General features: G+C 41.7%; 1 protein-coding gene across 3 annotated transcripts in view; it reads left to right on the top strand.

The window, feature by feature from the left end:
* PHF20 (PHD finger protein 20) overlaps positions 1-15,923 on the top strand; it is a 61,857-nt gene that overhangs the window by 16,687 nt on the left and 29,247 nt on the right. For all 3 annotated transcript variants that reach the window (XM_066625325.1, XM_066625324.1, XM_066625323.1), the window contains 3 exons: positions 4,446-4,556; positions 12,501-12,672; positions 13,904-13,988. In XM_066625325.1, coding sequence (XP_066481422.1) covers positions 4,474-4,556; positions 12,501-12,672; positions 13,904-13,988 — 340 coding nt within the window. In that variant the 5' untranslated portion in view covers positions 4,446-4,473. The remainder of the gene's footprint in view (positions 1-4,445; positions 4,557-12,500; positions 12,673-13,903; positions 13,989-15,923) is intronic.

Consider the following 15,923-nt stretch of genomic DNA (forward strand, 5'->3'; position numbering starts at 1 on the left):
AAACGGCACCAGACACAACTGGAGCAAGGCTCTGGTCACATTTGGAGCAAAGGTGGGCTCCTAAAACCACTTATTTTGGTATCTGCAGTTTTTGGTATCTATGGGGGGCAGTCTGGGAATGGAACCCCCACGGATAAAGAAGCTCCACCTGTAATTTTTTAGGCAAGTTGCAGCAATTCGGGCCCGATATTACATTTCTCCTGGAAGAATTTCCTGGACACGATGAAGTGTTTCTGAACTTTTGACTTGAAGCTGAGGGCTTCCACTTTTTTTTTACACCAGGTACCCAACTCCAAATTCTCAGATGACCTCTCCCAGTTGTTTCATGTAGATATTAAATAACATGGAGGACAGTATAGAATCCTGCTGTCCCAGAAGGACACCATGATTAATGATGTCAAAAGCAACTGAAAAATTAAAAAAAAACAGCCAGCAAGGATGCACTCTCTCTGTCCAGCTTTCAGTGTAGTTTATCCAGCAAGGTGACCAAGGCTGTTTCTGTTCTGAAGCTTAACCTGAAGACAGATTGAAAGGGATCCAAATAATATGTTTCATCCAGAACCCTCTGGAGCTGAGATGCCACAGCCTGCTCATCCACTTTGCCCAGAAATGGGAGGTTTGAGAGTGGCCAATAATTGCCTAACACAGTGGGATCCAGAGAGGGCTTTTTTAGAAGGGGGCAAATCAATACCCACTTTTAGTGCCATTGGCAGCACTCCATCAAATATGGCTAAAATAATTGATGAACTTACAGTTGAGTTAAAAGATAAGCTAAAAATTGAATTTAAAGAGTTAATATGCATTGAGAAGAGTTTTTAAAAAGTTTTTTTGTTTTACCATTTTAACTTTGTTTTACAAAGTTTTAACTTTGTGGTAGGGGTTTTAAAAAAAATTCTTTTGAGTGACATTTTTGTTTTTCCCATAGTTTTTAGGGGGTCCCTATTTTGGCCCCCTTTTTGCCCTGTAAGTACCCTAAAGTTCCTCAGATAAACCTGAATATGAACTATGAGTCTTGAGAAGGGAAAGCAGGACCCTCATTGCGTTGCATTTAAGATAGGACAGTGGTTCCCAAACCGATTTTTTTATGGGTCATATAGGTCAAGCAGAGCCTCCCTGAGGCTATTAAAAATCAGATCGCTGCTAACTTCATTTGCAAAGAGCTCAGGTCTGTAAATAGGTAAATAAATAAGTAAAGTTCTTTCTAGATCTTCTTTAGAGTCCTTTGAACCTAGATGAGTCCTGACAGAGTGTCATTTTAAAAAGTGGTTTCTAATGCTAAAAGGTAGGAATCACTGAGATGGGAGATGTTACCATTATTTTGCGGTTTTTGGGGGGAGTGGTGTGGGAGGGGAAGCTGTCTGTTCATTCTTAAAGTGTAAAGGTGTTTGTTCATTCTTAAAGTGTAGTAGGCTAATTAGTATACAACCTTGTACTCCATCAGAATGGCTAATAAGTTAGTGTTGAAACTGTATTGTTTCAAAACAGCAACTTCTGTTGGAAAAATGGTATCGCTTTTGTGGTATTTACTATTTATATTTAATAGAAATAGTAAATAGTATTTACTATTGCAAGTTTCTGCCCAAAGCTGAAAGACTGCTATACCAGATGTTTGCAATGTTACTGTCTTATTATAAATAGATTTTTCTAATATACTGAATGTTCATTGCTTTTAGGTACTTATTAGCTCATATATCTGTAAACTCCCACATTTTGGTAGGAAATTGCAGTTTAGTTCAGAACACTAAATTTAGGTTACTTCATCTTCACATGTGTTGAGCTATATGCATAAAACCAAGAACTGAAGTTAAAAACAACTTTGAAATTGAAGTTAAAAAATCTTGTACAGGTAAAAAATATTTCTGATAAAAGAAAAATTGAAACTCAACATTTTGACAAAGTTGGTGCTAGAGCCCTATTTTAATTACTGAGGGTCCAATCCTATCTAACTTTCCAACACTGCAGTAATGGTAACAGGGCATGAGCTGCATCCCACATTGGGGGGGGGCAGTCACGGAGGCCTCCTCAAGTGTTCCCATACCACAAGGCTGCGTTGTGGCTGTATCGGCACTGGAAGTTGGGTAGGATTGGGCCCTGAAACATTAAACTATCATGTGAATGCTGTCCATGCAGCAAATTATTTCATATGTCAGCTTACTACTGATAAAAATATCTAGATAATTTAGTTTTTGCTAATGTTTAGTGGAATGAGTCCCGTAACAGCATGCAGATAGTTCATAGATCACTGAATGATTAATTGTAATGAAACTGCAACAGTGAAACATTTCATTTTTAGCAGGTAACAAGAAGCAACCTCCCTTCCCAAAAATGAAAGCACAAATACAATAGCAAAGACAATTAACATTCATCAAACTCTTAAAAATTTTGCTTCTGTTCATTAGTATTTTTTAACTCTACAGTTCTGGTTCAGACTAATGGTGGTTCCTCTATGGGACAAATGGGGCTTATTTCCTTCAAGAGAAAAGGGAAGAAAAAAACCTTTTAAAGGCTTAATGCTGTTAAATTAAAGATTTCTGTGTGGCCTAGGCTAAGTCATTGACTAACTATTCTTGGTTTTCTTCTGGTTGTTCAATCCCATTGCTTCTCTCCCATGTCTGAGTCTCTAGTTTCAAGTTGGCTTTTCATTCTTGCTTCTCTAAGGCTGAAAGGGCAAGAGGGAGGGCCTGCAGACTAAGGACTTGCATGACAAAACCTCTTCACATCAGTCTTCTCAGTTCAGGGAGGTCCAATTTTTCTAATTGTTTTGATCCTTCACAGCAGGAATTTTCTGAAAGTTTTGATAATTCTTCTGAGAGAATTATCAAAATGTTCAGCCACTTGCTGCTGAAGCTACTAGCAATTGTGTGGCAATTTTCAGTCAGTCATTGCGGAACATAGCTTAAGAACATGAGCTCTGCTGGAGCCCATTTAGTCCAACTTCCTGTATCTCACAAAAAAGAGCCTTGAATAGGGCCAGAACTACTCAAGATAGCTCTTGAATACCACTTCCTTCCAAATGGCTGACTCTGTGTAGGAGACAGTTGCCATATTAGAAAAAGGCACAATTCTAAAGAGCACATTCTCCCTTCCCTTTGTTCAAATTTGTCCTCGGTGTTCCATCCCTCCCACCAAGGAATTATGTTCAAATTTGAGTCCTTTTCCTTCAAGAAACTCCAGGTGTCAGAAATGTCATTCCTCAGCCCCGTTTTATCCTCACAGAAACATTGTGGTTAAGCTGTGAGAAATGACTGACCTATGTGGACTGGGACAGCAGTCTGCTATGGATACTTGTCGGGAGCACTGTGTGGCTGCAGTGTGGCCATGCATGCAATCCGGAGTTTTAACAAGTCTCCAACAAGCAAGCAAGACTCTTAGGACTTTGGAGCAGATGCATGGCTGCATCCCTTGTCTGGGAGAATTTTGCCGGCTGGAGGTCTCCTTGAGGCATGGAGACATTTGTCCCCTGGCACCAGGGAAAGCCACAGCAATGGGACCTACACAACCTGCACCTGCTAAATTGCTGACACAAATCTGAGTGGATCCATGTTGGCAGATCTTGCCCAGGAAGGGGGATAGGATATAGTGCATGCCAGCACCACTGATCCCACCCCCTCCTGGTCCCAATCTGCCCACCCCGCCCCCTGCCCAACTTTTGCCCACACCATTATGTCCTTCACCCATCCCTCCACTGCCCAGCACAGAGCTTAGCTGCTCCATTGTGTGCCAAAGCATGCACTGGTATTTGTGGGACAAAGCAGGCCTTCCTTCTGGGACTACTATCTTCTGCGGTGTCACAACATGCTTCACAGCATGCTTGCAACCGCACACACCAGCAGAGCAGCCGTTCTGTCAACATAAGGTAAGTATAAGATTGCACAAGATACCAAAGCCCATTTTTTTAAAGACTTGAAATATTCAAAGAAATCATATGTTAAAGCAATGTTTCTCAAACTGTGGGCTGGGACCACTTAGTGTGTCGTGAACCAAATTCAGGTGGGTTGTGTAGCACCAAGCTCAGCTTGAAAATCATAGCTGAAAATACAGGGTGCAGAGCTGCTGGGCAGGGTGGGCTTCTGGTGGAACAGAAATAGCAGCATGAGCTCTCTGTGTAATGGAACTATGTGAAATAGCAGCATGAACATGCTGAGTAATGGAGCCTTGGCTGATTGTGGCTTAGGTTTGAAGCCTAAATTGATGATGCCACTTCCAGATTCATGACATCACTTTCAGTGGGTCCCGACAGACTGTCATTCTAAAAAGTGGGTCCCGGTGCCAAAAAGTTTGAGAATCACTGTTAGGGTACTCTTCTAAGCATACATACTGAATATGGCAAAGAAACATTTTTCAATTGAAACATTGGACTGTAATTTTTTTAATTAATTAGGCAGATTAGCAAGTATAAAGATGACTTAGCTTCTAGTGATTGATATTTAATTGCATTTTTTCAGGGGAACAAAAGCAGCGGCTTATAACAAAATGAGAAAACATCCACCAAACAGAAGAGGTATCAGCTTTGAAGTGGGAGCCCAGTTGGAAGCCCGAGACAGATTAAAAAACTGGTATTTATTTCACAAAACTTGAATATATTTTTGTGATGGTGACACTTTGTGATACAGAGTCAAGCCACTATCCCAGTTTGAATCTGATTCAGTGGTGACTGAAGTTGTTCAGTATTGTTTCAGTAACTAGTCTGGCACACCTGAGCCATGTGGTTGAGTTCCAGTTCATTTGGGAAAACTTAAATTATGAAGTTGATTTGCATATGTGATAAGGTAATTACTATCAAAGTGAAATTGTATTCTAATTTTAATAGTAGGTGGTATAAATACTGAATAGAAAAGTCTTAAATAACTGGCTTGGTCCCCAATTTAACCATTCATTGTTGTTATGGAAACTGACTGAGGATCATAGCATGGGAGAGAGTCTCTGTAGTGCTCAGAAATTCTATTATCTTCTCCCACTATTACCATAAACTGTTCACTTGTTAGTGGATTGTATGTTTAAAGTGACAGGTTTCTATATTGATCAGGCAACAGTATGGATGAAACCAAAGTATACCAAAGCTCTCCAAGACATTATGTGAATTCATTATTCGTTCTGTTTAAAACCGTCAAATGTATTAGCACATCAGTTTTTCAGTCAAATCATTACTCTGAACCAGTAACCTACACTTTTCTTTAACTGGTTCTTTTCATCAAACATATATAGATAATGATCTAGGTTCATTTCCAGCTTTGTAGAAAAGTTTGAGTTCAGTTTTACTCCCTGACATAAAATTGGGTCTAATCTCAGGTGTTCATATATTATTTACTGATTTTGCTCCCATAATGCTTTAATGATTTTGCTCCCAATGTCTGTAACTGTCAAAGTGAAACAATCATAATTTATGCTTTTGCAATTTTGATTGTTCTCTGCAGAGCACTATTATAATATTTTTGTTTAGCCAGAGGCATTTAATTTTATTTTAGTGAATTTCTGAGGTGCAATATGTAGAGGAGTTGGGAAGGGCGATAAGGAAAAATGCATTTTAGTCAATGATTGCATAGAAATTCAATGATAAGGTTATGATACAGCTTGATTTTTTTTTAAAGATGCAGAGCTTATACTCATCAATCGGTTTGTGTTTCTTTGCTTTGAAATGACACATTTGTATCAAATTATTAAAATAAAAAGATTCCGGATCTCAGAAATGGAAGAGGCTTTCATTAGAAGTGAACCGATGGCATACTTTTTTAAGCTGAAGAAAAAAAAATTTAGAGTGTGGTTTAGCACTTAACCACATTGGTATTGCCTGTTGGAGAATGTCTTGGCAAAACCAAAAGGAGAACTCTTGAGGTGGTGGTGTTATAGTTGTATAATATCTTTCATGTTTATGGCAAATAATGAGAAGCCAGGTCTCTGTCGCAGCAGACTTACAGTCTAAAATGGATACAAGAAAGGCAAGAAGAAGCAGAAGCAAGCTTATACTGTGGAAGAATATTCCGTTATTTCATGTTCACGTGGTTAAGTGAGGTGTGTTTGGGGTTTGGTTTTGTTTTAAATGGAGTTGCCCTCTTACCCTACCAACATAGGCGACTCTGACTGCCCCACTGCACAGTTAAATAATATGAACAGGGAATATTGGAGAATTTGACTTGTCATCTTGAAGAAAGCCCTATATAGGAAAGTGAGGAAATATTTTTTGAAAGACTGCTGAACCTTGAAGCTGCAGTATGCAAAAATCAGCTACATGTTTCATTTGAACGTGTGTGTCTGCCTCTCTTGAGTTAATATAGAAACTTGCTGTAATATGAGAGCCTGTTTGGTTAGATACTGGCAGATCAAGGTTATAGCAGATGTTTTATCTGTACAACTGCATTCCAGACAATGTACTGTCTGCCTGAGGCTAAGCAGGTTTAGATGGGTTAGCAGAATGTGGTAGTAGTTGGGAATTTGTAAGAAAATATTTTGAAGGAATGCATTATTGCCTCTTGTTAATTTATCGTTTCTGACAAGAATAATGAAAAAAGCTTCTACTTACCAGTTTAGTGAGACCTAACAGATCTGTAACTAATATATTCTAGCCATTCAATGTGACTTTGAGACATTTTTAAAATTGTGTAGCTTTCTTCCTCAAGGGCTAATGTATTGCAACTTTGAACCTATATCATTGATTGTCAGATGGGGCCGGGGTTCCTAATGCATTAGGGAGCTCTGAGGTGCATATCGAACTTCTGTGTACTTAACAGGTCCTCATCCAATATATAAGTTGATGAGGAGGCCTGCTTGCCTAGGAACTCATTGTATGCATGTTGAGTGGATTGGAGCTTCTCATCTTTTTTAGTCTTATAGCATATCAACTGTTTTCCTTTCAATTTCTCATTTAAAATGTCTGAACAATTGGATATAACAACCAAATATTCTGATTAGTTGTAGTTTTCTGACAGGAATGTGTTGAAGAAACACTTCATTGGACGTGATAGGCAAGTGAAAAATTACTGAGCTGCAAGGGGATTGACAGGTTTCTAGGCAGACAACTACAGTACTGCATTACTGTATTATTTCCCTTAGTAGTACTGGAAATCCTTATTTTTGACATGCTCTTGTCATTGTCACAGCACACCTTTCTTAACAGTACAGCAAGGACTGTATTTGTCCATGAAAGACGTTCGAGTTATTTCCAGTTCTGGTCACATACCATCTTGGCTGCTTGTTAGCATTTAGATTATCTGATTTGCAAGCAAACACAGAATAGAGTTCCCAGATTTGAAGCAAGCTTTATAAGGATATTTTGAATTTTGAACAGACAAAACTGTAAGTTTAGGTTTCAAAAATAAACATTTGTAATATCTATGCTTTTCTAAGCCTAGGGGCAAATTTCTTGGGGCACAGTGGGCTGCTGTTCAAAGAAGGGAAGTTGAAAGGCTTTGCATGAGTGAAATAGCACCTTGGATTTTTCCTTGTGGTTGTATCCTATATTTGTGCAAGTATTGCAGAAGCACTCCCATTTATTAAGGTATGATTTCTGCCAATGTGTCCCTCAGTATCCCTTTTGTCATATCCCATCTTGCTCCAGAGGGCTCTCCTGGCCCTCAGGAGTAGAGTTTTGCAGGGTGTTTGCAGGTAGGGTTAAGGTACAACCCTTTGTTTTTGGTCCTTACAGACAGTTTTATATACTTGTAAGCCAGGGGTGCTCAATAGGTGGATCGCGATCTACTGGTAGATCGCGAGGCAAAATGAGTAGATCGTGGAGTGCCGACCCCCACCTTCAGGTGCCTCTGGGAGGAAACGCCGGGAGTAAGGCCCATTGTACTCAATGGGGCTTACTCCCAGGTAAGTGTGGCTAGGATTGCAGCCTCACAGCCTAATCCTAGGCATGTCTACTCAGGAGTAAGTCCTGTTATACTCAGTGGGGCTCAAGGTACACCAACATACATTGTACACATAAATGCTATATGTTATGATGGCGCGAACATTGTAAAAAAACTCTGGTAGATCTCCGGGCCTTGCTGGGTTTCAAAGTAGCTCTCAAGCCAAAAAAAGTGTGAGCACCCCTGTTGTAAGCAAAATAAAATGAACAAAAACCAAAGTTGTAACTGATGAATATGTGGTTGGAATTTTGCAATAGGAGACCATGGAAGCAGTACAGATAATGGTCCAAAAGCAAAAATATTGTCTAAGATATGAGGAGCTGTCATAACATTGATGAAGTTTTGTGTGTGTGTGTGGGGGGGGGGGGTTCTAGGCCCACTCAGTTCAAATATATTGAAAATTTGGTTGGAGAGGATTAGAAAAAGCTTTATGTTCTGGGGTCTAGAAAACTTTTAATGAGTTGCAGAATTAAATGTAAGCAATGCAAATGAAAAAAGGCTTAAGATATTCTCTTAAGTGCTCTAAAATTGTGCTGTAGAGGCTAAGGTATTTAACATACATTGTTTTGATTTTTAGATTATTATTTAGCTTGAACCAAAATGATAGGTTGGATTAGAAATTTGATATCTGATTTTTGAGAGATTTAAACTAGCTATTAATATGCAAATACATTAGAAGCATGAAATTGATTATTTAGCTCAGTAGCATTTACTAGTATGCTAGGAGAGAACGGTTCATTATAAGGAATATAATTATAAGGAATAGTTTTAAATCTTTATAAGGAATAAGTTTTAATAAGGAGGAATAGTTTTAAATCTTTATAAGGAATAGTTTTAAATATGGTTTGTTTCAAGCGCTCACGGCTGTATAGTAACATAATGTGAGAACATAAGAACATAACATAAGAAGAGATCCACTGGATTAGGCCATAGGCCCATCTAGTCCAGCTTCCTGTATCTCACAGTGGCCCACCAAATGCCCCAGGGATCACACCAGATAACAAGAAACCTCATCCTGGTGCCCTCCTTTGCATCTGGAATTTTGACATAGCCCATTTCTAAAATCAGGAGGTTGCACATACCTGTAATGGATTTTTCCTCCAGAAACTTGTCCAATCCCCTTTTAAAGGCATCTAGGCCAGATGCCATCACCACATGCTGTGGCGCAAGAAGTTCCACAGACTAATCACTCGCTGAGTAAAGAAATATTTTCTTTTGTCTGTCCTAACTCTCCCAACACTCAATTTTAGTGGATGTCCCCTGGTTCTGGTGTTGTGTGAGAGTCTAAAAAACATCTCTCTATCCACTCTGTCCATCCCATCCATAATTTTGTATGTCTCAGTCATGTCCCCCCTAATGCGCCTCTTTTCTAGATTGGAGAGGCCCAAAAGCTGTAACCTTTCCTCATAAGGAAGGTACCCCAGCCCAGTAATCATTTTAGTCACTCTTTCATACCTTTTCCATTTCCACTCTGTCCTTTTTGAGATGTGGTGACCAGAATTGGACATCTGGCAGGATTTCATGGTTGGAACTGATTTCATGGTTAGAACTTCATGGATTTCATGGTTAGAACTGGCAGAACTGAGATCTGTCAGGATTCCGTGGTTAAAAGTAGAATTGTGGGGCTATCTTTGCTGATAGGTTCAGATTTAAACAGTTGAGGCAGGCATCCTCTTGAGATAGCATTGCAACAGTGGAGTGGGTACCTAGTGGTGAACCAGAACAGCGTAGGCAGTTCTAACTGGAGTTGGTAGTTCTAACTGGAGATAACAACCTTTTTTTGGTTATAAAAATAGGTATTAGAAGATTTGGGTTTGGTTGAGAAATGTGGTTTAGCATTTTAAATATTTGCAAAATTCAGTTTTAATCTGTCATATTCGCTATACATTTTTTTCTTTTCCAGAATAAGAATATAAGCACTTGGCCATTATCAAAGCAGAGATAGAAATACAATATGTCTGAAACTTGGGATCTCATCAAACTTTACTATATATGTGCTACATCTGAAGCCTTATACACAAGAGCATGATGGACTGAATCTATGTGCTTTTTTGTTCTTTGCCTTTAAGCAAAATGGAGGTTCTAAGTAATTAGATGTTTGAACATATTGTGGTTTTGTGACCACTGAGTGACGTTCTACACTTTAGGCTGAGGAATTATCATCCTGCTTTCACTTGGTCCCTCCCATCCAATTCCCACATAGTTAGTCCTTAACAATTTTTCATTCTGTGGTGGTGAATTGCCACCCCTATGTTTGAGCAGAGGTAGTTTTGCTTGTCTCATCCGACATCAGTAGGAAATTATGGAAGTTTTCTCTGACTGAAGATGAATCTGATCTAAATAGTTTTCTGAAAAAAATACCTTTGGAAGGGTTAGGACAGACAAAAGAAAATATTTCTTTACTCAGTGTGTGGTCGGTCTGTGGAACTCCTTGCCGCAGGATGTGGTGATGGCATCTGGCCTGGATGCCTTTAAAAGGGGATTGGACAAATTTCTGGAGGAAAAATCCATTATGGGTTACAAGCCATGATGTGTACGTGCAACCTCCTGATTTTAGAAATGGGCTATGTCAGAATGCCAGATGCAAGGGAGGGCACCAGGATGAGGTCTCTTGTTATCTCCCAGGGGCATTTGGTGTGCTCCCAGGGGCATTTGGTGTGCCGCTGTGAGATACAGGACTAGATGGGCCTATGGCCTGATCTAGTGGGGCTGTTCTTATGTTCTTATGTACTTTTCTACTGACTGGTTCAGGATGAATAAAGAAGAACTGATTATTCTCTGTGAACAAGCAGATATGTCTGAAGGATTCCTTCTGAATTTCTGCATTCAAGTAACATGAGTATTTCACTGCTGAAAGTTTCTCTAGTCAGTGTGATGTAGGATTGTGCTCTTTCTTGTCACTGGTGCCCTAATTTATGGAAAACAATAAGTTAACTCAGTGATTTTCAACCTTTTTCTTCTCACGGCACACTGACAAGGCACTAAAATTGTCAAGGCATACCACCAGGTTTTTGACAATTGACAAGGCACACCATGCTGGCAGCGGCTGCTCACATCTCCCATTGGCCCTATTAATAAATGACCTTCCCTCAAATTCCTGTGGCACACGTGTGGATCACTCGTGCACAGTGGTTGAAAATGGCTGGGTTAACTTGTTATGGAGATGTACTTGTTGGGAGGTGGTCCTAACACATTTTGATTACTGACAACAGCAGCATTGGTTTTGGAAGCTGAGGAGTGAGTATCCCGTTGAGTTCTGTCCTGCCTTCCTTTGTCCATCGTAACTTGAGCTGGCTATCCATCGTTCACCTCTCTCCTTTTAAATGATTCATAGTGTTTCCTAGGGCAAAGAGTTGTTAATGAACAATGTTCAAGAAAGTAGAAGAGTGCAAAAGATAAACCAGGGTTGGTAGTCCTAGAAGACGTTTCTGATCTTGAGTATCAAAGTTTTACCTTGCTCACACCACTTTTCTGCCTCTCTTAATGTGGCCCTCTTCCTTCATTTAGTTTATGCCAACATCCCCAGAGTGGTAGTGACTGTGTGATGTTAACCTTCCCACCACCCTTTGCTCACTAGTCTCTGCAGAAGAACCTTTTAGAATCATTGCCAGGAACCCACAAATCATCAGCTACTCTTAGGTGTCTTTTGAGTCTTGATGGTATACGTGTTTTGCCACTCCTTGTCTCAAATTAAACTGAAAGCATTAGCAAAGTGTTGAGCAGTTATGCTTAAAATGATCAGCCCTGCTTAGCAAAGCAAGGGTAAAAACATTACAGGAAAGTTAGCATACGCAAGGTGCAAGCACAACATGTAAATTATACTTCAGTATTGGTAATTTTAAATGACTTCAAATTCTTGCCATGTCAGGTGTGATTTAAATAGGAAAAAATCATCATTTTCTTGGAATGGTTGCAGAACGGACTAAAGCTTGGGTAAAGCAAAAATAGTGCATGTAGTCATTTGTATATCACTTTGTACTGTTAATAGCACAAGAAAGCATCATTTCCGAAATGCAGAAAGCCCTTGTTGTAAAGACCACAATTCAACAAACTTCAGAAATAACAATTTTTGTAAAACCATGTTTTTTCAGGCTAACCCACCTTGCAGGGCAGATGCTAGAACTGTTTTTCTCCATTTTGCCCTTGAGCAGGGCATGCTAGGGATGGAGACTTTTGAACTTTCTAGGAATTGAGAATTCCTCAGGAATGGAGTTCTCCATTCCTAGAGTAGCCTCAGGAATGGAAAAGCATTTCTGTTTCTAGAGAGCCCTGCTTGAAGGCAAAATGGAGTGGCAGCACCAGCCTTTCAAAGTAGGTAAATCTGCCATTCTAGCCCTCTCCCATCCATTACCTACCTTGGAGAGTTCCATTGGTGTTCTTCTCTTCTTCCACCAGGATATTCCTAGATCATCCTGGTGGGGTGCAGAAGAGAGCAGTACCGATAGAGCTCTTTAAAGATAGGGGATTAATGGACTAATGGGGAAGTGAGTATTTGGATTTAATAGACTTTTGGCATAAACAGATACCCCTTCCCCCCATTATTCGGTTAAATTGCAGGCTCACTATGTAGGGCTTTGAAAAGAATGCATTTATTGTTTTGAGATATATTCTTTTGCTTGACAAGAATATTTTAAATTAACTTGCTTTGTATAGGTATCCAGCTCACATTGAAGAAATTGATTATGAAGAGGGAAAAGTACTCATCCATTTTAAACGCTGGAATCATCGCTATGATGAATGGTTTTGTTGGGACAGTCCTTATTTACGTCCTCTAGAGAAAATACAGTTAAGAAAGGAAGGATTGCATGAGGAGGAAGGATCTTCTGTAAGTAAAAATACCAATCTAGTCACCAATCATGACACTTTAAAATACAAATGTTTAAGAGTTTGACATTAATACTGTTACTTGTGATCTTGTGCATGTAGTTGTTTGCTATGAGCTTTGTTTTTTCAGCCTCTATTTCTTATCACCTTTTACTGAATTTTTCCAGTTTTAATTACAGGTCTGTCTTCCTTATCCAGAGATTCGAGACCTGCAGATTTAACACAAGCAGAACACACCTCTAGTCATGTCCGGAAGCTCAGGTCTGGCCCTCTACCACAGGTTCCAAACTCGCGGTGGAGGGCCAGACCTGACCTCCCGGATGTGACTGGAGGTGTGTTCTACTTGTGTCCAGGAGTGTTCTGAGGCTCACAGGGGTCATGTGCAACTTGCAAGCCTCAGAAACTCCTCTGGATGTTTCTGTGAAAACCAGACGTGTCTTTCCTGCACCTCTGGAGGCCTTTCTGAGATTGCAGTGGCCGTGTGCAGCCTCTCAGGGCCTCAGAACATCTCTGGTTGTATCTAGAAGTAATACTGAACCGACCTGTGAACTTGCTTATCTGTGGATTTCAGTATCTACAGGGGGCCTGGGAATAGATCTCTCATGAGTACCAGGGTCCAACAGTACAGTGAACACACCCTTCTCAACCCTAAACTGGGACCTGGTTGCAGATGTTCAATAATCTTGCTATTTCTGATGATCCCTGACTGGTCTCATTTAGAGAGTTTAGTTATGATTTAGACCAGTGGTTCTCACAGATTTAGGATTGGGACCCACTTTTTAGAGTGAGAATCTGTCAGGACCCACTGGAAGTGACATCATCAAACAGGAAAATTTTTAACAGTCCTAGGCTGCAATCCTACCCACACTTAACCAGGACTAAGTCCCATTGACTATCATTGTTAAAAGAGTATACATATTAGCTTGTTAGTATACATATTAGCTTTCCCAAATGCAGTTACATACCATACCATCAAGTCTAATATATTAAATATAAAATACTGAAATGAATGGGGACCCACCTGAAATTGGCTTGCGACCCGCCTAGTGAGTCCCAATCCACAGTTTGAGAAACGCTGATTTAGATTTAATATAATTATTGTAATAGGCTAGAATTATTGTAATAGACTAGCAAGTAATTTGTGCCAAGACTTGCTGAACATTTCTGCATGCTATAATTTTATCTATAATTTAGAATTATATCTGTTTCCATTTTTTGTGTTTTTGTTCTAGGGATTTCATATAAATGAACAGGTGTTGGCTTGTTGGTCTGATTGTCGCTTTTATCCAGCAAAAGTCACTTCTGTAAACAAGGATGGTAAGGCATTATTTCTTAGTACAGGGGTGCTCACACTTTTTTGGCTCGCGAGCTACTTTGAAACCCAGCAAGGCCCCGAGATCTACCGGGGGGAAGGAAGCGTCTGACAGACACCCCCGTTGATGTATGGAGCCCCTGCTGGACCAGGTCAGAGGAGGGCCACCAAGTCCAGCTTCCTGTGCCCCACAGTGGCCCACCAGATGCTTCAGGAAGCACACAGGAGGCCTCTCCTCTCTCCCCACCCCACATACTGGGGGCAGCCACAGGTCCCCCCAAGAGGCACATGCCCAGCCTTGCTGCACTGCGGGGGGGGGAGCTCCCCACTCCCCACCCACCCCCAAACTCTTTGTGGCTGCGCCCCAAGACCAGCAGGGAGAGGGAGGCCCACCCTTTGCTCTCACCTCCCCAGACAGAGAACTGAAAACATCAACATCAATTTATCCAGATTCCCAGGATAAATGCCTTTATCCAGGTGTCCTCACAAATAGGACAAACTCCTTCCGCCTGCAAGGGGATGCTTTCTCCTGATAAACCCAGATGGCCCTGGCTGGCACGTCCTCATTTAACCCCAGCCCTTGTTCTGAAGAGGGCTTTGGCCACAAGCAAAAGCTTAGGCAGCAGTCAGTGGCTCTTCTCTGCTACGCTGGAGGAGTTGCTGGATGAATCCCAGGAAGAAGAAAAGCTGGGATTTGAGAGAGGAAACGGGCAGAGGAGGTGTCAGATGTGGAAATGGTTATAGTCAATGGTGCTTCTCCCAGGAAAGTGTGGATAGGATGGCGGTCCCAGAGCCCAATACCATGCTCTGCTCAGAAGTAAGTCCCATCATAGTCAATGGGGCTTACTCCCAGGAAAGTGTGGATTGTAGCCTTAGAGCCCACTCCTAGGCATGTCTACTCAGAAGTAAGTCCCATTCTAGTCAATGGGGCTTACTCCCAGGAAAGTGTGGATACGATTGTAGCCTTAGAGCCCACTCCTAGGCATGTCTACTCAGAAGTAAGTCCCATTCTAGTCAATGGGGCTTACTCTCAAGAAAGTGTGGCCAGGATGGCAGCCTCAGCCTGCTCCCCCTGTGGAAGATGCTGCAGTCCCGCCGGCTGGAGGACGCGGAGCCTCCCGGCCACTCACCTGCTGCACGACATCCTGGTTGAACTCGTGGAAGAAGTAGCCAGCAAGTGGGAGGCAATCATGGCGCGGGGGACAGAGCGGACGCCTGGCAAGCTGCAGCGAAGTGGCTCCCGCGGCTGGGCACCGCCCGCTCCTGCGTGACGCGCCTGGCCCGCCGCCTCCCGTCGGGAGTGTGCGAGGAGGGGGAGGAGCGCAGGGCACACACCCTCGGCATGGGGCAGAGGAGGGAGCCTGCCAGGCGCCCGGTGCTGCCCGTCCAGCCTCGGCCCTGATCCTCTGCCCTGCGGCCAGTGCGATCCTCGCGCGCCTTGAGCAGCCTCGCCTCACAGGCTCGGGGGCTCCTGCGAGGGGGCAGAGTTCGGGGGGGGGAGCCTGGCTGGGTGACTTCGGCTTGCCAGCCGTGTGTGTGTCTGTGTCTGCGTCTGTGTCTGTGTCAGTGCCTACAGACAGGGTTCCGCGATCAACTAATTTTGCCTTGGGATCTGCCGGTCGATTGCAGTCGACGTATTGGGCACCCCTGTCTTAGTAGTTTGTAGTGAAGCATCCTTTATCTATTCTCTTAGCACCCTGCTTTCAGAAGCCCTGTAGGAAGTGTTTAATTGAAAATGTGTATACTCTATACTATTCTTGATGTTTTTTAGAAGCAGTCTACCTTGTAATACCAGATGCAAGGGAATGGCACCAGGATGCAGATCTCTTATTGTCTTACATACTCCCCGAAGCATCTGGTGGCCCACTGTTAGATAAAGGAAACTGGACTAGATGGGTCTTTGACCTGATTCAGCTGAGATCTTCTTATGTTTATAACAA

The sequence above is a fragment of the Tiliqua scincoides genome, chromosome 4 (genome assembly GCF_035046505.1).
Source record: "Tiliqua scincoides isolate rTilSci1 chromosome 4, rTilSci1.hap2, whole genome shotgun sequence".
Classification (NCBI taxonomy): domain Eukaryota; kingdom Metazoa; phylum Chordata; class Lepidosauria; order Squamata; family Scincidae; genus Tiliqua; species Tiliqua scincoides.